The sequence below is a fragment of the Fulmarus glacialis genome, unplaced genomic scaffold (assembly GCF_000690835.1).
Source record: "Fulmarus glacialis isolate BGI_N327 unplaced genomic scaffold, ASM69083v1 scaffold4169, whole genome shotgun sequence".
NCBI classification, from domain to species: Eukaryota; Metazoa; Chordata; class Aves; order Procellariiformes; family Procellariidae; genus Fulmarus; species Fulmarus glacialis.
This window is the reverse complement of record NW_009231236.1, coordinates 11,703-33,787: the sequence shown is the minus strand read 5'-3', so window position 1 is coordinate 33,787 and position 22,085 is coordinate 11,703. Positions and strand designations below refer to the sequence as shown.

The 22,085-nt window shown below is 36.2% G+C and overlaps 1 protein-coding gene across 1 annotated transcript in view; it reads left to right on the top strand.

Moving 5' to 3' along the window:
* Positions 1-19,604, top strand: part of STXBP6 (syntaxin binding protein 6 (amisyn)) — a gene marked incomplete at its 3' end in the record, with an annotated part of 45,251 nt that extends 25,647 nt beyond the window's left edge. The window contains exons 3-4 of the mRNA XM_009584478.1: positions 17,520-17,678; positions 19,439-19,604. Of these exons, the coding sequence (XP_009582773.1) occupies positions 17,520-17,678; positions 19,439-19,604 (325 nt within the window). The remainder of the gene's footprint in view (positions 1-17,519; positions 17,679-19,438) is intronic.
* Positions 19,605-22,085: the final 2,481 nt, after the last annotated feature.

Below are 22,085 nucleotides of genomic sequence, written 5' to 3'. Positions count from 1 at the left end.
TTTCCTCTCCTGATATGTGACTGTTTGTGGGAATAACTCTTTTTTGGTTTGATTGCAGTAGTACTAATGTCCTCTGTACATCTGCCCACCGAGACAGCAGGTAGCTCCACTCCATTATAGCTCTTGTACCAACAATCACAGTATGACTGTAAGCTAAGGGGGCACACCTGCTAACACAAGTTTGAACTATTGAGTGTCCTGGTTGTATAACTTTTGCTAGAGAGTGAAGCTATTTTAAATATTTAAGATTCTTGATTTCTGTGATCTATACTTTCTTCATGTTTCATGCCTGTTCTTTTTCTTTGGCGTTTTGTTCCCTCCCCCCCCCCCCTCCTTTCAGGATCTTTCAAACTGTTGCATTTATCTGCTTCAAAGTATCTTTAGTTTTAGCCTTTGAAAGTAGAAGAAATCAGGGTCTGAGGAACAATTCTTTTTCTTTCCACCTGGTTTCAATTTGGCTATAAATATAAATGTGTTACTCATACACACAATTTGCAAAAGAAAATAATTGGTTTTCCCCTCTCAAAGACTGATACTAGTGTACTGTTTCCGGGAACACTAGGGATATTGCTTTAAAGAAAATACTCTTTCCTCTGTGTGTGAGTTTCCTTTACCTTATCCTTTGTGTACTGTCAATTATTTATACTTTCACTGGCTGTTTTCTGGTAGGAAATTGATCCAATTCAGTCATGCAAAACACACACTTCTAGCCAAATAATTCATAGCTATCTATTTGGACAGATGACATCCTATTGTACAGATGGTTTAAAAAAAAAAAAACAAACCACCAAGCACTTGTGCTTTTAACAGAAATGGTTTTACTTCTGGTTTGGTGGGGTTTTTTGTGTTTTGTTTTGGGTTGGTTTTTTTCTTGTTCTGTTTTGCAAAGCAGATGCTGGGGCTAAATGTGTAACAGTTTAGGTGCATTTTATACTTTTCTGAGGAGGAGGTTTTGTCGTTTTCTGTTTTTCCATGAAGTGTGCCACAGCAGACCTAGATGAGATAGTATTCAAATGCTGATCTGCTGATCTGTTTCAAACCAGGCATTATTATGCATTCCCTGTCCACAGAGCTTAACTGAGAGGACCTGAGTCATTAGCTCGATTGACCCTGTGTAGGGGTGATTAATAACCCTTCGAAAGGCCAACTCAGTTCATAAAATATGGATGTTGATGTTGTCTTCTGCAGCTCTTGAGGTGTACACTTCACTAATTATCTCCTGATTCCGTCATTCAACCTCTAAAAAAACCCAAGGATTTTAGTCTATATATTCGAAGTGTTGAAAATAGTGGCTAATTTCTTGCCCTGTGAAGGAGGAGAAGGACTTTTGTGGTTGCATTTTATTGGAGGAGCAAGAGAGTCACTGTTTTTAATCTGTCCAAAAAAATGACATATCAGGAAAATCTGCTAGACAGCATCAAAGTTGTCTTTAGCAGTTGAAAGAAGTGCGTGCTATACTACTGAATGCTTCCAGTTTATCTTAAGTTGAATGGTGACCACTGATGTATAGTATAAAAATAACTTTTTGAAAGTTCTGACTTCATTTTTTAATCAGTTCTTTGGGTTTCTATTTAACATATTTACAGTATCAATAAGATTTTTTGCTTTTGGGGGTCCATATATGGACATGATTTTTTTGTCTTTGTTTTTTTGTTTGTTTGTTGTGGGCTTTGTGACTTGATGGTAGTTGGTACTTGGTAGCGGAAAATTGGAATGTACGTCTGTAAGTATCTTCTGTTGTTGGCCGTTACAGATGATGGATGAAATCAGTGCAATCTATACAGACTTGTTAAATAACACTTCAGTATTGACCTGGGACCCAAAATAAAACTTTAAAATGTTTCCAGACTGAAATCTCTTTTCTCTTTTGGCTTCACTTCGCATTTCAGCTATGACTTTACTCTTTACTTTACTTTACACACTCTTCATGTATCACTTACTGTGTCAACAATTATTTCATGTCCTTTGGGTCTATTAGTTTTCCTTCTCTGCTCTGTATCCATTTTGGTAAGATCACAGTGCTTAGAAGGCTTTAGTGATTGTCTATTAATCTGAAAAATGCTTTCATTACAAGCCAAGCTGAAGAGGAAAAAATAATTGAGAGTTGTTGTTTGGTTAGGGTTTTTTCGTTGGGGTTTTTTGGGGGGTTTCTTTGTCGGGTTTTTGGGGGGTTTGGGGTTTTTTTTTGCACAAAGTACAAAGGGGAGCAACATAGTGACAGTAGTATGTAAAATAACAAAAGTATAAGAGACTTTTTTTATCTGTTTAGGTGGCTTTAGTACTTTTGCCAGTGGCTATTTCCTGTGTTCTGTTTTTCTTTGGAAACAGTTTTCTCCTCAGGCAGGTCAAACATAGACACATCCCAACTTGAACTATTGGCAAACTGTTAATGTGCTGAGGAGCAAACAGGGAATCCTGTCGGATGTAGAACGTGAAAATATTACTGAGAAACATACTCACATTGCGTGGGTTTTAACAATCCTGTTTGATTAAGATCATAATTTCCTTTACATTTTTTATGTTTGATGAAGATGGTGCTAGTGATCATTGCAATTTCTGGAAACAGTTTTTTTCAGTTATAACTAATAACATGTCTCTAAGGTGGTAATGAATTTCTTTTTTCAGGGGGGTTGGTGTGGAATATTAGCAGTTGGTTTTGTTTGGTTTTATGAAATGTAATGAAAAGGATGTTGTCCCTCGTAATAGTGCAGTACAATGTGTACAGTACAGTAGAAAAATAATGTTAGCTGCAAAGGCCTCTTGATATCAGTATCTGTAATGTGCAAAGAAATAAGGTTGAGCTCACTTTTTGTGCTCTAAAATAAATTCATGAAGAAAACTCCTTTTGTAACAGTATAGATTGTTTTTTGGAGTAATTTTCAGAGGAAAAATTTTCACAAAGGAAAAGCTACTATAAGCAGTGAAATGTTACTGCAGATTAAAAATCAATGCTACGTTAGCATATTAAATCACTAAAAGGTTTTTAAGATCCTATTTTCTATTTAAAATGTGTATGAGTTATTTCTAGATTCTTTTTTTTTTTTTTGAGACATTTCTTTGTCTGTAGGGTATCTGTTTTTCTCATTAAGCATGAGTCATCAATTGTATCTTAAACCTGTTTCCAGGTTTTTCTTTGGTTTGATATTTCATGTGCTAAGTAATAGCCAGGGGCACATTCAGGTTAGGTTTTCATGGCTTCACAGGTGAGAGACTAAATCTGAAGCCAAATCTCATTTAATTGAGTTATAAATAAAGAGAAGAGCATAGTCTTCCACATTACCGCGAAGAAAATTTGGGGCATATAAGGACTACCTGCAGTATATTCCTGTAAGAAGTATGCCTATGAAATAGCAGTAATTAATCCTGTAACATAAGGAGCTATGCATTTTAAGATACACAAATCAATAGGCCTCCTTCAAATGGAAAAGAATGCAAACTGAAAAAAGAGCTGGTGAGGAAAAAAAGCTGGTGGCATGCACTTGAGATGTTTAGTCTTACCGTTGTGCGCATGCCCACACGCAAACATAATGAGGAAGGTAGTTCATGTACCCAAATGTTGCATGGTACATAATAAGGTAAATTTTACCCTTTGATATCTTTTTAATTGTGTTTTTCTGCCTGGAAATTACCTATTTCAGTGAACTCTTTAGGAAATGGAAATAGCAGATTGACTGAATACCAGTTTGATCACCTGCTATCATTATACCACACCGTATTAAATAGCGTAGATTAAATCTACTAGATTAAACTAGATTAAATCTATACCTAATCGCATTAAATCTAGTAGACTTAATGGACCTGCTGAAAATCTTTGAAGTCAGTAAAATCCTTGATGAAGAGAACTGCAAACGGTTTCTCTGAGGTTTCTTATAACTAGTTATGGGGAAGCACAAATATGGACCCTTTAAAAATATATGTTGTAACTGACTTGCTGAGAGTTCATGGAAGAAAGCTGCAGAAAGCCATGCATCTGCCTTAGCAGCTTTTGGCTTTTCTGACAACATACTGGATATTTCCATATAATTCATTTTACAATGATGTCTTGTAGCTATGATTTTAGATATTTGGCTTTTGTTCAGTTGAGCAATCTGGGAATGTACCTTTTCAAAATACTCGGTTGTTTAAGTACATTGTCATAAATCACTTCTCCACGTGACTTTGGAACATTAGCCGTTTATGTAAAGTTTTGAAGATGTGGCTCAGGTAAACTTCCAATTTACAGAGGTCATCTTCACCTTAAGCTTGTGCTAGTTATATAGTCTATGTTCTGGGATATGGAAGCTGTTAGGGAAGTCCTTCAGCTGTCTGCTAATTGCACATCAAAGTGAGACCTACCTGTGCACAATTCTCTCCTGCCACAAAATGCTCCCTGATGGACCTTTCTTTGGTCGAGTACCTTTTAAAATTACTGTTCAAAGAGGTGTATGTCATTCCTTGATTGCTGTGGCCTCATTAAGGAAAGTGATTAAGTTGGAGAAATAAAAACTGTTAAAATTATTTGCTAACAGTGTGCATGCTTTCCTTCCTCTTCTATTGTTAAACCTGTTTGATGTCTTACTTTCTACAAAGAATTTTTTACCAGTTTCTGGGTTTTTTTTCTTCCTTAAAGGCTAGGAAAGCTCCATGATTGGAAGTGGTAGACTTATCCTTGGTAAAGAGAGAACTGATGCTTTGGAGAGTTTTCCCAAAGAATAGTAAATACGAGAAAACTATCATTTAAGTCAAATTTTCAAGATTGCAAGATTGTTCAATGGCAGATGAGAGTAGTTTTATTTAAAAAAATTTGAGTTAAAAGAAGCACATTTTACAGGGGTGCTCTGAGATTCAGTGCTTTGCAGAGGACTCTGGTGATAGTAATAATAGTAACAATTCAGATGCCAAGTATTTACTTTTTAGTTTCTGCTCTGGTCCCTTACAATGACATCTCTTATGTTAATAAAAGGAACTGTATGCAGGTAACTGAAGATACTACATATAGTAACTGAATGTTATCTGCACATAGCACCTTCAAATAAAATCTAGCACGTGTGAAATTTGTAGTGTAGAATATAGAATGAAAACTTTTCTTGCAGTTCAAACATGTTTCTACAGAGTCTAGTGAGGGATTTATTCCTTCTATGTTCTGTGAACGTACCTAGGATCCACGTATTAAGAAAAATGAGTAGCTGTTTATAACATGGGTAAAATCTGTGAAGCTAAGATACTCAGATTAGAGTGTCTGTTCAAAGCTTGAGAAATTATATATTTTTACACAGTTGAAGTATATTGCCAAAGGTCTTTCTGCATTGGTTTTGCTTTTCTGAAGATACTGACCCAATTAATCAGCAATTGATACCTGCTGTGTTTAAAAAAAAAAAAAAAAATTTAAAAAAGCCATTTAAATGATCCTACTGAAATGCATTTAGGTGCAATGGTGGTGTGCTGTAATCCTGGAGTCCTGAAAATCATTTCTCGTAACATGAAGTACACATTTGCTTTGCTGTTGATTTCAGTAAATGTTATGAAGTAAACATTTCAGATTAGTTTGAATATATGTTTAATATAAATTGGCTGTGTATTAACAAATATATGAATAACAAATCCACCAGAGTTCGAGTTTGTTGTGGAGGCTTTTTTTGTTTCTTTCCATACCAGTACTAGAAGGCTGTCTTTCCTCAGTTCATACCATAAATACTTTTAATTCACTCTTTCTTTACAACCTTTTAGTGTGACAACAGAAGATATGTATGTCATCTGATTCACTGACCTACTCTTGTAGGTTTTGAGCAGCTAATGATTTCTTTCCCGCAAAAATCACACCACCTTAATGCATGTGCCATCCGTGAGATCAGGATTGTGTTGATTGTTTTGGAGTGTGCAGCCAGGGAAACAGAGAAAAGGGAGTTGAATTAGACTTTTTCCCTGGTTTTGCTGTCTAAAGAGAAAGGGAACCAAAATATAACCATTTATTGCTTTAAATGGTCTACATGTTTTTTCTTCATGGTTATTTTTCCATATTTTTTAGAGTTGTAAGCAGTTGTTCTGTGTTTGTCACTCTCATTCTTCTGGTGTTGCCTGCGGCTGTCTGTTTGCCCTCAGCTTATTGTGGTAGGGCCTTTCGATGTCAGTCTGTAAGTAAGTGTTGGTGTAGTAAAAGTACTAAAGTACACATATACTTTAGTTTCTAGACACTTTAATTACCTGCATCTTGTTCATGAACTGAAACAAGCTCAGTGGGTAGCTGCAATAAATCAATAGTTGAAAGAAAAAAAGGCAGTTTGAGAAATGTCATCATTGTACAAATTTAAAATGGAACAGGAGAATAAAGCGTAGTGGAAAAGGATGGAGGGTAAATACACAACTGAAGTATTGGGTTCCAGTTCAGCAAGACACTCATTTCTGTAAAATGGAAATTTTTTTTTTTTCACTTTTTAAATTAGCCTCGTTAGGGTCTCAGTTTCACTTGGTTTTCAAATCACTATTCACATGCTTAAAGATTTCAAAATTTTAAATATTACTCACATATGACCTTCCATCTCATGGTCTCAAAGTGCTTTGCAAACCAAGTTGACATAAAAATAAGTGGAGGTGACTTCTGACCCTGAAATGCTGTTGTTGAACAGCACATGGAAATAATAGTGAACATCTTGGCAAGAGACCAAACTCTGTCTCTTCAGATAATTGAAGCTGTAGGGAATATTTGTGAAGGTTTAAGAAAATCTCTGTTTATTTGGTGGGTTGTCAAGAATGCTTGTTGGTTGATGCCATAGAAAAAGAGGACTTAACCACTGAACTCAGTGGGCAAGAGCAAGCATTGAAAACCCTTGGTTCCAGATGGGCAGAGAACTGATTTCCAGAAGCACAATGGGCATTGGAAGTGTGACAAGGATGCCGTCTGCTGAACTGTCCATAAAGCACTGCACAGGATTCTGTCCCGTGGAGATTTTTGATCTTACCTCTAAACTGCCTTGATGGTGAAGATTTGGTGTCTGAAGTTAATGTGTTGCATTCACACTTTTTAAAGCAGTTAAAAAATAGGAAGGGTAAGATTGCATTTCAAAAGTCGTGTTCGTTCACACACACACACACACACACATATATATATGAAATAAAAAAAATTACTCTCTGGGCTACTACTGGATACATAGGATAGAGATGGGACCTGCTGATATGTAAAATATCCTTTGGATTTGTGTATGACGTACATAACATGATCATTCTGCCAGATCTAATAATAGTAGTACTGATAGTCTTATTTTTATAAACTTCAATCAAATTCAAAATATTCAGAATATACATACTTTAGAGATTTTTTTTTTTCCTACTTTCACATCTCAGGCTAAGCGCTACCTGAAACGTATATGTTGCTTGCTGTATTTCGTTGTAGTTGTCTGCAGAAAATAATCCAGACAGCAAAAAAAAGTCAGCATGTAAAAACATCCCTTCACAGTAATTATTGCACTTCCAGTAATAAGATGCAAGAAAGGCTGGATATCTGGCTTCTGCTGAGTAAATGTGTTATGGGTTATATGCTATGGGTAAAGTTATATGCTGGGTTTTGTTGTTATTGAATGGACAGGATTTAAATAACTGGCTTCAGTTAAAATAATGTGTGATGATAACTTGGGATTGCAGCCGTTGTCCCGTTTACTTGTTTTTCTTCCTGCTTGGCCTCTCCGATAGTCACCCCCTGCACTTCCCACAGGTGTGTTTCTGGGGCTTTTGTTGGTTTGGTTTGGTTCGGTTTGTGTGTGTGTTTGTGTTTTAATTTCCTCATAATCTGAAGTGGTCAAAGTCTACCAGCCTTTTTTAGTTGCTTGTATTGAGACTTGGATGATGTTATGCCCCATGTGAATGTGAAGGTTTTTGTAGAATTGTGTCCATCTGAAAGTTTGAGTCATAAGAATATGGAATAATTTGCCCACTGCTGTTCTGACTCAGGCCGTTGTATAGCAAAAGCTAGAGATTTTGTACTGAACAGATGTAATAGAGTCCTTTCTTGCATCTGCTGGGTGCAAAGTATTTTTTTTAGTAGTAGCCTCATCTGCTATATTTTTGGTCATTGATTCAGTACAAAATAAAAAAAAGAGCACAGTTTTATAAGTCACTTCTTTAAAAGCTCCAGTAAACATTCTACCCTCTTACAGTAGGGTCCTCTGACACTGTAGGATCTTAAGTCATTGGCCAATTTGTTCCAGAACCTGAAGCCTGTCAAGTTATCTGAGCAAACTTATACATGGAGAACTATTTCATAATACTGTACTTTTTGTGTGAGTTACTGAGTAATGAATTCGAACTTTAATTTTCCAGAGCCTCTTCCTGCCCTCAGGACGCTTGCTGTGAAGTTCAAACATTGTTTTCGGGCCGGTGAGGTAATTCCTAGTGTACTCTCTGCATGCGGATGCACATCTGTTAACTTGTACAGGAATTATGCCAAATTCCGCTTATTAAGAGTAGAAGTACTTTTGTGGTATTGACTTTAACTGGTTCTCCATAGTTGCAGGTGCTGAAGTGACCAGAATGCGATAAAAGGACTCTCTCAAGCCACCCACACAGATATTCACTGTATCTTGAGCTTTGATTTCTAAACTAGATTGAGGTGGGATTTTCTGAAGTGTGCATAAATGCTTACGTGGCTACTTAAAGTATCCTGTTCAGCAGAGTCTGTGTAGGATGCTGCCTTCTGTTTAAGGAAGAGAGCTAAGAAGACTGAAGCTGTAGATGATCCAGACTAACACAAAAGGGCACATGCTATGGTGGGCTTAAATTCTCAGTCACCAAATACCTTACAGTTAAGAGGTGAGGCTCTGCCATCCCAGGACAAGGTGAACTACTAATCCGAAATGCTCTAGGCCAGGATCATCAGGAGCTCTGCGCTGGTGGAGAGGTCCCTGATGAAGACTTTGGTCCCTGGGTTGTGAGGAAGTCATCCCTCTTCCCTGGGACCTGGCTGAACTCAGGGACCTATTATCTTCCTCTGCAGCAACAGTGCCTTGGTAGATCTGTCAGAGCACCATCCTGTCCTCTAAACTAGATTTTAACTAAAAACATATACACAACTCAAATTTGCTATATTTGACTAGAAATATATCAAGAGTCTTGAAATGCAGCTGACTATCCATATGAAGGAAAAAGGAGGTGGGAAAAGTTTGAAAGTTGGCTGGTTTGCAATATGGAATAGTAAAAGGCAATTCCAACAAAACCTGGAAGTTCAGTCATCATTCTGGAAATGAATATGTGTTTAATAAGATTCCTTTCCAAATATTTGCGGTTAAGCAGAAGCTTTCTCTCTCGCTATAAAATCAAGTCTGCCATTCTTTCCACTGCATCTGTCTATATAACTGTGCCAATATGAAAAGCAGTTACTTTGGTATCAATACCTTAAACTATATTGCTGTAGTATATGAAGAATACTTTAAGCAAGCTATTAATTTATAACTGCAATACTTCTATCTTTCTAGCTTTAAAAATTTGATATGAATGAAAAACGAGTCTGTCAAGAAACTGTAAAGATTGTAATGTATATGGTATGATGGGGGCTTAAAGCATTTGAATAGGCATAAAACCTATTTTTAAGGACATGTATTTACATGGTTCTGTGAAAAGTAAATATAATGGAAAACCAGGTGCAAAACTGAAAGGCAGGGCACTCTGCCTATAAACAGCAGTTTGTTTTTAATGCACTCAGTGGTACGTTTGGAAAACATACAGGCTCTCACTTCAGGCTTATAGCACTTTATGATGTCTTACACATGGAAAAAAAAAGTTTTTTCATTGCAACCCAAAGCAATTTTTTTTTTTTTTTTTATTTGAAGGCACCAGAAAACTGTTTTGTCTAGTCTTTCATCTTGGGAAGATACCACTTACCTTAATCTGAATTTCCAGGGTAACAGATTTTTTTAGTTTGATTTTCGTTTTACTATTCAGCAGATAGAGATAACTTGTATGAAGAAAGAAAAAATATTACTCAAACAAAACTATATTTTGAACAACATATGAATAAACCTTAATTAAGAGATACATATTTTATACATTTTTATCTGGAAAGAAATGAGAGTGAGACTGGCAACTTGTTACGGACAGTGATGCAGTAGATGCTGATTTAAGCAGACAGATGATGCAAATTGTTTTTTATTTGAAATGTTGGGAAGGGCTCTGGGAAAAACAGTATGTGTTTAGACTTACGAGTAGTATGCCTCTGTTGTATCTGAAAGCTTCTCTTTTCTTCGTGTTTTCTGATTTGATGTCAAAACATTATACTGTGCCTAAAGAAACAGAAGGAATTAATTTTTGGTTAAACTGCTGTTTATTTAGGGTCACTGACATCCCCTTGTCCTATTTGGCAAGTGGAGAAGGTGGGAACTGTGCAGCTTCTCCCTGCTTTCAGCTCCTTAGATCCCAGATGGTGAGAAAGCAGTATTGTCAAAGGAAGGAAAGAGGAAATATGGGCAAAAGTAGGAAAAGCAATTCTGAGAAGTCAAGCCTCAACCTATCAGCCATTTTGACACCTGGCAAGCCTTGGCCAGCAAGTGGGAATTTAAACTTGCCCTAGTTTTAGCTGCTTTTGTTTATTTTCAGTGAGGCTAGCTGTCTTCTACAGCAAACGTCCTTTTTTTTTTTTTGTACCTGAAATTAATCCTGGAGGTGGCAACGTACGTCTGAGTTCTTATTAGCACTGTGTTCTCAGAGCATCTCTTTGTGTTATAGATAACTGAGATCTAAGAACCGTGGCAGGTATGAAGTTTGCAGGAGGCAGCAGTTGGACAACCACAGTGGGAAGGCTCAAAGTTCTAGAATTAATTTAGACTCCACATTAAATCAATGTTTAGTTGAAACTGCTCTGAGAAAACATGAAATACTGCAAGTTTTGGTGTTCAAACTCAAAGCTGGAGTTGATAGACAGCAAAGTTCACAGCCATCATGTGATGCAGAGTGGAAATAGTTTTTCTGAAATCCAGATGGTATACTAAGACAGTTTCATGTATCTGGTCTGTATTCTTTAATACCTAAATAGGTCAGAATGTACCCATTTGCTCCGTCTTACTTAATCCTCAGCGTCATTTGTCTGATTGTTGGAAAGTTGCTTTGGGAAATTCTGGAAGTTGCTTGCCAGGACCATACTTTGCTTATAGGATGATGTGACCTGAACAGTAGCAGTTTGAACTACCTTGGAGCATTGCAGAACAGCAATAATACAAACTTTTACTATCATAAGGGTTGAGGGATGTGTTATTTAGTGTCCTTTCCCTTACCTAGTCCCCATTTCCTCACTCTGGGAAGAAAACAGGGAGAGTAAGATTTTGAAATATTGGGGAAAGCAATTGTAAGGTTGTTCTTGTGACGGAAGGAAGAGCTCCTCATGTTAAAGGAACAGAGATAAATCTTCTTTTCTTGACTTTTTCTTTGGAATAATGTAGGTGAGAATAGCAAATGAGGGTCAGTCCTTGTAGATGTCTTGTTGATGTTGTCTTTTCCTTGAGCATTTGTACTTTACGACTTTTGCAAGAAAGAAATCTGTCTTGGGTTTCCTCAAACTTCTGAGGCATTTCCACAAGTTACTTGTGCTTTGTCCTCTGAATACAAAAACTCAAACGTGTTGCAGAATTGAGTAGCAATTGGACAAAGATACAAAAAAGTCACTATTTCTTCATGGTCAGAAACAGCAGATCATCAGCATAACTGGTAGCCATAGCTTACTAGAATTGTGTACGTGACTGTCAGAATTTTAGTCAATGAGGTTTTTGCAAGTTTATGAAATAGTTGTTTCCTTGGTGGCTGGGAGTGAAGGGACTTGCAGAATGAGAATTAGATGTTATTGCACAAACGGAAGTCTGGAGGGGGACGACAGCTTTTCCATATGTAACTCTGGAGAACTGGAAGGTATAGAAGAGTAATTATCTCTTAACCTACTTTTTTTCCTTAAGAACTGGCTTGGGGAAAAAAAGCATTTCTACCACAAATACTAATGCATAATTTTATCTATTTCCTAATAAAATTTGTATTGGATATTAAATAATATATTTAATTAAAATGTGCTGCTGCTTTTAAATTTGCTCTTTTTATTCTGACTGAATCAAAAGCTGTTTAGGAAACTCCTGGCTGTTTTAGACTTAGTCTCACTGTGAAAAGGAGAGTTTTGCTTTAGGGCAACGTTTCTACAAGAAGGTAGGAATGATTAAATTCTAGGTACAGTGACCATGAAATCACATCACACTGCTATGGTATTGAGTTCAACTTTTTCTTCATCAAAGAGGTCTTTAGACTGTCTTGAATGCATTCTAAAGATTTTTTCCATCATTAATTATTAACAGGTGGTTGGATGAACGTTGCATCATTGGTTATTTGTGAGTTCTGGGATGAGTATCCACTGTACAGGATTTGACATACGGATAGATTATGCTGATCTAACATTAAATTGACGGATAGTTTTGGATTGAACTACACAGATAGCCAGTGCCTTCAGTAGACTTCTGCAGGCCTGCTCAGGATTGTCTGCCTGTCGCTTTCACGTGTGAAATAATTTCATAGATGAAAGTGATCTTACTTCATTTGCACTGTTTTCTTTGTGTGGGTTTTTTTTTCTCTCCTCAAGAGCTAGTGACAAAACAGCAATAAAAGTTAAGGCTGGTTAATTTATTAATCTGTGTCGTGCCCAGATTAAAAAAAAAAATCTTGTTATAATGTGAACAGTTGCAGCAGTCACTGCCTGCTTCAAGACTTTGTAGTTTTTAATTTCTCCCTTCAGTAGTTATTTCAGTCATTTGACACTTTAGAAATACTCTGCAATATGACTAGAAATTTTGTGAGGCAAACAAGCCATTTGTCATAAGATTCCTAACTACCTAGAGTTTGAATTATTAAATACACAGATCCAAATTTAAAGAACATCCAAAACAAACACCGATATTCAGAGTCAAGACTTCAAGGACAGACATTGCTTTTTAAATATGCATTTCAAATCTGATAAAATAAATAAAAGAACATAGTGCGGTGGTTTAGAGCTTTCAGACTGTTTCTCAAGGCCAGGTATTTTGGGGTAGGTATTTAAGGAATTAACCATTTGTCATTATTTTATTTTTTCCATTCAAGTAAGGATATTTTAGAAGACTGAAAAAATAAAGAAAATGTATTCTGGACTGCAGATGAGATGAAGTTGGACTGTGACTTTAGTCTCCCTTAGCTTTCTGTGTGAAGAGCTGTATTGATTTGCTGCTTAAGATGACATGCACATAGTACTGGATTGTAGCTGAGGTCTGGAATTCAAATATGTTTGTTTCCATGTGTTCCAAATGATGAGAACAGTGACCTTCCTGACTCTGTCACAGCATTCTCTAAAGCTAATTCTGATCTGACTATTTCTGCCTCATATTCTCTGATCTGCTTTTGAAACAGAGTATTTCACTTAAATGCATGCCTCTCAAACTTTAACAATCTCTTTGAAACTTAATACTGTAACTTATTTGTATTTACAATGCAAAATGGTTAATAATGTCTTCAATCCCAGACAAAATAGTGCTGTTTCTGTCTTGGCAACTTTTGGTTGTATATTAATCCAGTGTTTTTAAAAAAAAAAAAAAAACCAACCTCACAATGTCTTCCATCATAAATTGTTGCAGCTGACTTCTCACACATTCTTTCTTACTTTACCAATAACTGCATGTTCCTTTAAAAAAAAAAAAATTAAAAATTAAAAAAGCTTATTTGCATCTGATTACACACAGAAATACGATATGGATCTACCATCTATTGATGGGTTCCAAATAAATGTGCTTTGTCCACACTACTACAGCTTCATATTTTGAAGGCATAACGTTAAGTTCTGTTTAAAAAAAAAAAAAAAAAAAGGCAAAGCAAACAAAAAACCCCACCTAAAATTGAAGCATGACTTACAATATTTCTTTTATTTTATTAAGGTAGATAATGATTGTGGAAGATTTTAGCGAACACATCTGAATGACTTGTCAGAGAGGGAATGTAGCTAGGAGCATGTAATTGCTTCCAATTTTTTTCAGGTTTAAGAAAAGACTTTTTACATGTTTGCAAAGTAACACCCACTCAGTGGCTTGTGTGGAAGTACTTTAGTTTGCAAAGCAACATAATGAGCAGCTAGTGAGGATGGTTTTCACAGCTACCAAGGGGGTTCGCAGAGTTGTAAGGATTGCCATGCTACTGTCAAGGTGTCATGGACTAAATGAAGGTTTTAAAGCATGTTTCATGGGTTTGTGGGTAGCTATTTTTTTGAATGTTCTAGAAACACTAGCTTTTTCCTAAAATACCGAGATGCAAAAGGTGAAACTGAGCTAGATCTGTTTGGCTGTGTGCAATAATTACAGTGTGAGACCTAAAGGGAGAACTGCCGTTTTTCCAAGAGGATCACATCAGCTCACTTGAGACTGAATTTCTGCCCCAGACGACTGAGATACCCAAGACCCTTCTAAGCTCTTCTGTAGAAGAGCAGCCCCCTCAGCCTCTCCCAGACTTACTGTGTGGTGGATGATACAGAAACAGTCACCTAGTCAAGATGTTTTTGTAGTTGATCGCTAACAGGCATTTTCAAGAGTTTATGAAATTTAGGCGCTTAATGTGATCTTCTTTTGCCAAAGTACAGAGTACTGATGGTTCCAGCTGAAGACAAAGCTGCTGTTCATTGCTTATGAAAAGTGCTTTACAGAGAAGTTTGGAGAATGAGATTTTGGATATGTCAAATCAGCCAAACAATTTATGGAGCTGTTGAGATTAGACATTTAGTGTTTAACTATCGTATCTGTAAAATTCGATATTTTCATCTTGAAATGACCCCTATTTTTAAGAGCACTAGAATGTGTGCCATGTAGAAGCACCTTCAAAGCAGTGAGAAGTTTACTGTATTAAAGTTTAAGGCTATACATCTCGTAATTGGTTACCCATGAGATTCTGAGGTGGGGGGAAATGGCATTTGATCACATAATTGTACTGTCTAGTGATTCCTGGTTTTGAATGCTTTGTTTTGCAATGCTACTAGTGTTAATTCTATACGTGGCTGATATATAGTATACACATTTTTTCTTTGTAACACATGGCTCGTTCAGCAGTAGATTGTTGTCTGTTTTGTATGGAAAGGGAATAATCCACAGACAGTAAAACTTGAGCCACTGTAGATAGCCTTCTGTTAGTACTGCTTTGTAGAAAATATGTGAAACTCGGTCTGGTGGAGTGCTATAGAGTCTGCCAAAGTGATCACTGGGGTTGGCAAAAAAGACGTGAGTAAATATTAGAGTGAATTCAGGGAAGGTAGGGATGTGAGTTTGTGGTCTGCTCATGTAACTTTTGAATTTGTTTCCCACTCAGTGGTGTGTAATCTTGCAATAAAAACAGAACCTGTGTATACTATATAAGTATAGATAGGATGCCTGTCACCTCTACTTTACTGATATTGTTAGGCTTGGGTGCACAGGCCATTGAGCAATCAATGAAACTTTAATACTAATCTCTCTTCTCAGTAATATCTAGTCATTGCATTTCAGTAATTGTTGTGATCTAATTTTGCTGCTACCTTTCTGATACTACATTGATCTGATACTACATTGATTTTTCACTGTTCTGTACCATTTGACATGCTATTCTGAATTGCATACTGCACCAATTTGGTTCTCAGTGCTTCAACTGCTGATTAAGAGACTTTTGACAATCTGTTTATTACATTCTTATCAATAGTCTGGTCAATATATTGAGCCCAACTATGCTTTCTATTCCAAAGTAACTTCTTAAAAACAGTTATCTGCCACGTGGAATGTTAGTATCTGATTTTTTAATTATTTTTACCTACTAAAATTTCCTTGGAAGTTAATTTTCTGTTTATCAAATCAAGTGTTCACAAGGGTGCTTGGACTTCCACATGCACAGACATACACTGAACTGAAAATGTGTAAATCTTAGACATTGAAAAGAACTTTTCATATCAATCTGAATTTGCTAATCTATTCCAAGGTACATTTACCATCACGACAGTGATCTGTGCATTGGTAAATTTTCATCCTAAGAAACAGTATTAACTTTTTAAATTTACAGAATGATAAGGCATTACATCAATTTTACTTACTGTATCACTGTGCCCCTGAGTGCAGAAGTGCATGCAGCATGCATCTTCAGAGTGGGACCCCTGTTAGTTTTCCTGATTATTTGGGTAAAGAGAGTGCACAAAAATAAGCAATCTTACTATTGAAGTCTTGATTATTTTAAAAGCCTTCTTTAACTGCCATCACCTAAAGCAGAGAAGAGTGACTTTTCCAATAATACTCTTTTTGGAGAACCATATAGATAGAAGAATTTTTGGAAATAAAGAGTTTAAGGAGAAAAAGAAATGACACACCAGCTTTAGTAGATTATGCAGTACAATGATTCTACAAATTAATTCGTAACAGAAAGTGGAAATGTGTTTGGAAGTGACTTAACACACAGCAACAGATAAGTGACATGTAAATAAAATACAGGGTATGACTATAGAAAATGCCTAAAACTGCTTATAAAACTTTCATGGAGATTTAAAGTTATACTGATGAAAAGAAAATTTGTTTGTTTAGAGAAAAAGTCTAATACAGGAAGCCAATTTTCCTGCTGTTGAAAAGTTAACTTTAATGTTTAAGTACTCTTTAAAAAGCTGATGCTGCGTTAAGGATACACTAATTGGAGTGGTTTATATTGCCTTTTTTTTTTTTCCAAAAGCAGAGCTGTCTTGCATGACTTTGTGGTTTTTAACATACATTTTCTTTATAACAAGTAACATCGTTCTTATTTATGGTCTTTGTTTGTGGTACCTAATATTTTTAGGGAGGTCAAGCAATGTTTAGTTCTTTAATTCTTATAACTATATTTTTCACAGACCGTTGTCTGATTGGGTGGGTTTACTTTCTCGATGCAGTAAGTGCATATACTTACGTCTGTTGACTGGAAATTGGGAATTGGGTGTCACAGATGTTGGTGGTGTTATACAAGCGTGACCTACATGTAACATGTTGTGAAAAGCCTGGAGGAACCTATGGTTTTTTTCAATCAATCACCAACATGGAAGTCAGTCTAAAGTAACAGGTTTTTTAAAAAAGTACATAAATGGACTTATACTTACATGGAGATGTCTTTTTTTATTTTCTTTTTTTTTTGTGTTCCCTTGTCTAAAGTGACAAGAAGAGAAAGAAATGAGAAAGAGGCTGGGTATGAGAAACCTCTGCTAATTAGTGTGGGGAAAAGAGAACAGTAAGATAGTAAGAACGCAGATGAAAAGACCTTCGGTTTAGTTCTGTTTTTTACAGGGTGTTGGCAACTTAAGCTGATAATGGCTAAAATATATCCGATTTTGAGTAGTATAATGCTTGTTTGGCATCGTACCATTACTCTGACAATAAGGAGTGTGCTTTTCAGTACGTTATCCAGGAAAGGGAATGCGTTCTACTGTCAGAATCAGTGACGTATTTGTTTTGTGGGACACTGTAGAAAATACACTAGCAAACCAGCTACTGATACAGTGAACTAAACGGCATGTTACTGAAAAATTAAGCCCATTTCAGTTCCGTGTTTTTTCTTTTATGTGTTCAGTGACGAACAAGAAACCAGCTCAAGCGTCTATTACGAAGGTGAAGCAATTTGAAGGCTCTACATCTTTTGTCAGGAGAACGCAGTGGATGCTTGAGCAGCTTCGCCAGGTCAATGGTATAGACCCTAATCGGGTAAGTTTGAAATTGAGCTCCTTCATAGCTGATTTGTGAATCAGGCATTCTTTCACTATTCAAAAGGCATCTGGAAAGATAAGACACAGGTTTAAGTGCAAATTCTCAAAAAAGAAAGAACTCAATGGAATATGTGAAATAGATTTTAATGGGAAAGATGTGAGGAGGCCAAAGCTCATAGTCTTTTTTTCTTCCTGTCTTTCACTACTTTTCTTCCTACTCTCTCTCTTCTTTGTAAAGAGAAAAATAAGAGTCGTGTTTGCCTTGTCTTCAGCTATAAGCCTCGTGGGGTCCATTTTGGCATGCAGCTGCGTTGTAAGATAGAGCAGTAAGTAGAAGCAAGGACAGGAAAAGTTACTGAGGTTCAAGTTTGTGAAATATTGTAAACCTTGTGTTTTTTCTAGGACAGTCCTCTCCTCAAATCCTTTTGCATTTCTTACCTTTTTCTACAAAGGGCCGTGGTGTGGTTTAGTTGCCAATGGCATGTGAATACTGATTTAAACAACAACAAAAAAAAAAATTAAACAAACAAACCCCCCCACTAAATAGTTTTGGAATTATTCCTTTAATGTGGAATATACAGCTGTCTCAAGACAAAGTCGTACTAATATGTAATAAGCTTATGAATACAACTCTTCAGCAGTAAAACAGCAGAATTAGAAGTTAGGAACATGGCTCATACTATGTGATCACGAAGTCACTTACTGTGTTCATTGTACAAATATGCAAAATATGTTTGTGACTAACCCCCTTGGTCTAATGAAAGCTATGCTCCCATCGGCCACCTAAGCATCTTAACAATGGTGCATCAAATTCTGTTACTACCCAGTACAATCTTTTGTACAAAAAAGAAGCCCTTTGGCCTCGGCCTTATGAAATGCAGGGGGTAGAATTATATTTCCTCTGGGTAAAGGGACAATGAAAACGAGAGCAATGACAAATAGATAAGGGATACAAGTTTTAGGCCCTTTTCCAGCATCTGCTATGCAGTTACGTTATTAAAAGATACTTGGGATATTCTCAGATTGAAAGTCCTATCAAGTTCTTAAGCTTAGACATGTTCCTTGTCTTCCTGTGGTTCCTAGTGTCATCAGTTCAAAAACATTTACTAGATTAGATTACAAAACGATATTTAGCAAATATTGCTAAATATATAGCAATACTTCTTGCATAAAATCCATTTATTTTGGCAGTTGATGCATGGTATAGAGCTTTGGTTTGAGCTTGGGCTTTGATTTGTTTGGGGAGTGCTCTTGTTCATGTTATCCTGAGACCTATGCTTCATGATAATACATTGGATACAATAACTAGGACTTGCTATTTGTTTTCCTTCTTTGAGCATGAAGAGCAGAAGCACTTCTTCTGTAATGTAGTGTGAAAGTAGATTTTGTGCTGAGAGGCACAAATCCTTGCATAATATAGAAGACACAAGTAACTATATATCTGTAGATAAAAAGGCTTTCTTACGAGATTCCAACTTTTTAATTTTTTGGTCTAAAGTATTTTTGTTTTCAGGTATTTTTGTCATAGCTGAATATTCCTCACTAAAAATACCTGCAAGAAAAAAAACTTCCTGCCTGCTGTTGTTTTTTTTTTTTAATCCAAAAATATACAAAGGAAAAATAATCCCAGGATGGTCTTGAGTTGCATGACCTTTCTGCTTTTCCTAACATAGTACCTTTTAAAAAATAGTATCTCTATATCTTTCTCCAAATCATTTATAAAACTGGTATAATAGTAGTGTGTTTTTTTTCTTCTAGGATTCCCCAGAATTTGATTTACTATTTGAAAATGCTTTTGACCAATGGGTAGCAAGCACAGCTTCAGAAAAATGCACATTCTTTCAGGTTCTACATCACACTTGTCAGCGATACCTTACAGACAAGAAGCCAGAATTTATCAACTGCCAATCTAAAATTATGGGAGGTAAGTCAATCAAAACTGGAGTACTTTGTGCAGTTGGACATGAAATGATTTGCATGTGAGTTATTCTGTGTTCAGATGAGCTTGCAGCCTAATTACATATTGAAATCATGGGTCTGAATATGCTAACTTCACAGTAGTAAACTTCTAGGCTTCAGTATTTCTCCATCACACATGACTTCACACTCTCCTGCTGTCTCTGCTTCCCTAGTCTTCAGTTCTAGAGGCAACATCCCCTACCCACCTTGTGAGAAGTCGTTCTCCTCCCTCTTTTTAGCAACCTTGATTTCAATTTGTCTCTCTACTTTTGTTCATCCAGAAACATTTCTGGGTGACCTGAAATATTTCCTACTAAAAGCCTGTTCTGCATTGCCACTTCCTCATAAGTCTGTGAAAAAGTGGTTAGTACTAAATTTCCCGTGGGTTGTTTTTTGAATTTACTTTGATCTTGACAGAAATCAGTTAGTTTAGAGTTTTGTTATGTTTCGTAAGTCACATATCTTAAGGAGAATTTCCAGGATTAGGCTAAAAACGTCTGGTTAGGTAAAAAAAAGTCTGGTCAGTACGTGAAATTGGTATTTACCATCCACTTCCTGAGCAAGAAAAAGTTTTCTGGGGAGGATTTTCACATAATTCACGAATTATTCTTTAGGAAAATAAACTGTTTTAGTTGTTCCTTTAGACTGAAATTTCTGAAAATAATCTCCTTTGCTCTAAAACAGAACACTTCTTAAAAACTCTTACACCTCCCATGTTCTGCACAGCTGGAATAAAAAATTGGTTTTTTGTTTCTCAGTGAGTCTCCAAACTGTAGAAGAGAAGTGCAAGCTGACTTTGTTTAGTTGTTGTTTCTTCTTCTTTAGTTGTTTTTTCTTCTTGATAAACATCAATTATAAATACAGAGAGCTTACTCAGTTCTTTCTGGTAATTCTCCTCTAGAATATCTAGAATAGAATAGAATATCTAGACTATCTAGAATACGTTCCTGTACGCTATTATCAGAACTATATTTTGTGCAGCCACCTTTATATGTTCTTTTTTCTGGCTGTTGTTTTGTCTTGCATCCCTTTCCTCTAAAACACCAGAGGTAAACTCGAGGAAGGGGGAAATCATCTCCAGTTTGGTGCTTACATTTTAGCTACTGATACTGAGGTTACCACTAACTTGGCAGTCATAAGTCAGAACTGTTCTGTCAATCATCCTTTTCTTTTAGTGTCTTCTCAAACTAAGAAAAGACACAAAACTTCTTCTAATCTTCCTCTCGTTTTTTCCCCCTTCCACATTACATTAATAGGATTTCCTTTGTTTTCTTTTTGGTGTGGTGGGGAGGAGGGAAAAGCAGTTTTTGCACTGATGGGAAAAGGTGTCCTCTACAATTTTTGCATTTCATATGGAAGAAATCTCATATCAACCTTTTGTTTGTCATCTGTTTGCTAATGATGCTCACTTCCATCCTTCCTGCTAATACGTCAGTATTAATAAACAACCACAAATTTCAACCTCTGAAATTATTTTATTCTCATAAGCTTGATCTGTCCAAAATTGGGTTCCTGATTCAGCTGACCCAAATATTAACCTTTATCCTAAACAAGTGTCATCACAGTGGGGGGGAAAAAAAAAAAATTGCCACTGAGGTTCATAAACTTCTGCTTGACTTCTACTTTTTTAACACACACTAGACCCTACCATGTCCCATGAAGGATACCCACATTCTCTCTATTACAGCTTCATAGCTAAAATGGGCTTACTCAACCATCCTCCGATAAAAGATGGTAACTGTTTCCGTATTCCTTGCCTGTCGTTATGACTGTGCAAAGACGCGGTTGGTGTGTGTACACACATGGTACAGACTATGGACGTGTTACGGAGACAGGACTAATAAATCTCTTCGTGGATACATGAAGTTCTTCTGTTTCTGCTATTCTTCACGCTGCCAACTTTTTCCTCGCACTGGGTTACAGACTCCCTGTGGATAAGTTTAAATTTGACAGAAACTATAATACCTGTAAACCAACATAAATTCCAGTGACTTTCTGTGTGTCAGCCTCACTGAGCAATGGGAAGTCTACCAAAAATTTGAAAAAAAAAAAAAAGTGCTCATTAGCAACTAACCAGTATTAATAATTATAAAGGCAATGCAATCATATTACTGGAAATTGTCTTGTAATACATAAGGTGCAATAGTCTATTTAAACGTCTGCTGTTCCTTTTAATATTCAGATTGGTATTCTTAATGCAACACTACGTTTTCTACAGATATACTGTATCTATACTATAATTACAAGCTTTATTAGTGTGTTCATGCATATAGATAAATTCTTATTCAGTTCCAAAAGCATTGTTCTAGCACCTATGCTGGTATTTCTTGAAAATATAGATAATGAATTATGAAAAAATAGATGAAATTTAGCTTTTCAAACTAAATTTTTTGAATTGTGGAAAAATTATTTTTTCTGCTACGTTGTTTAGCATTTTTTCTAATGT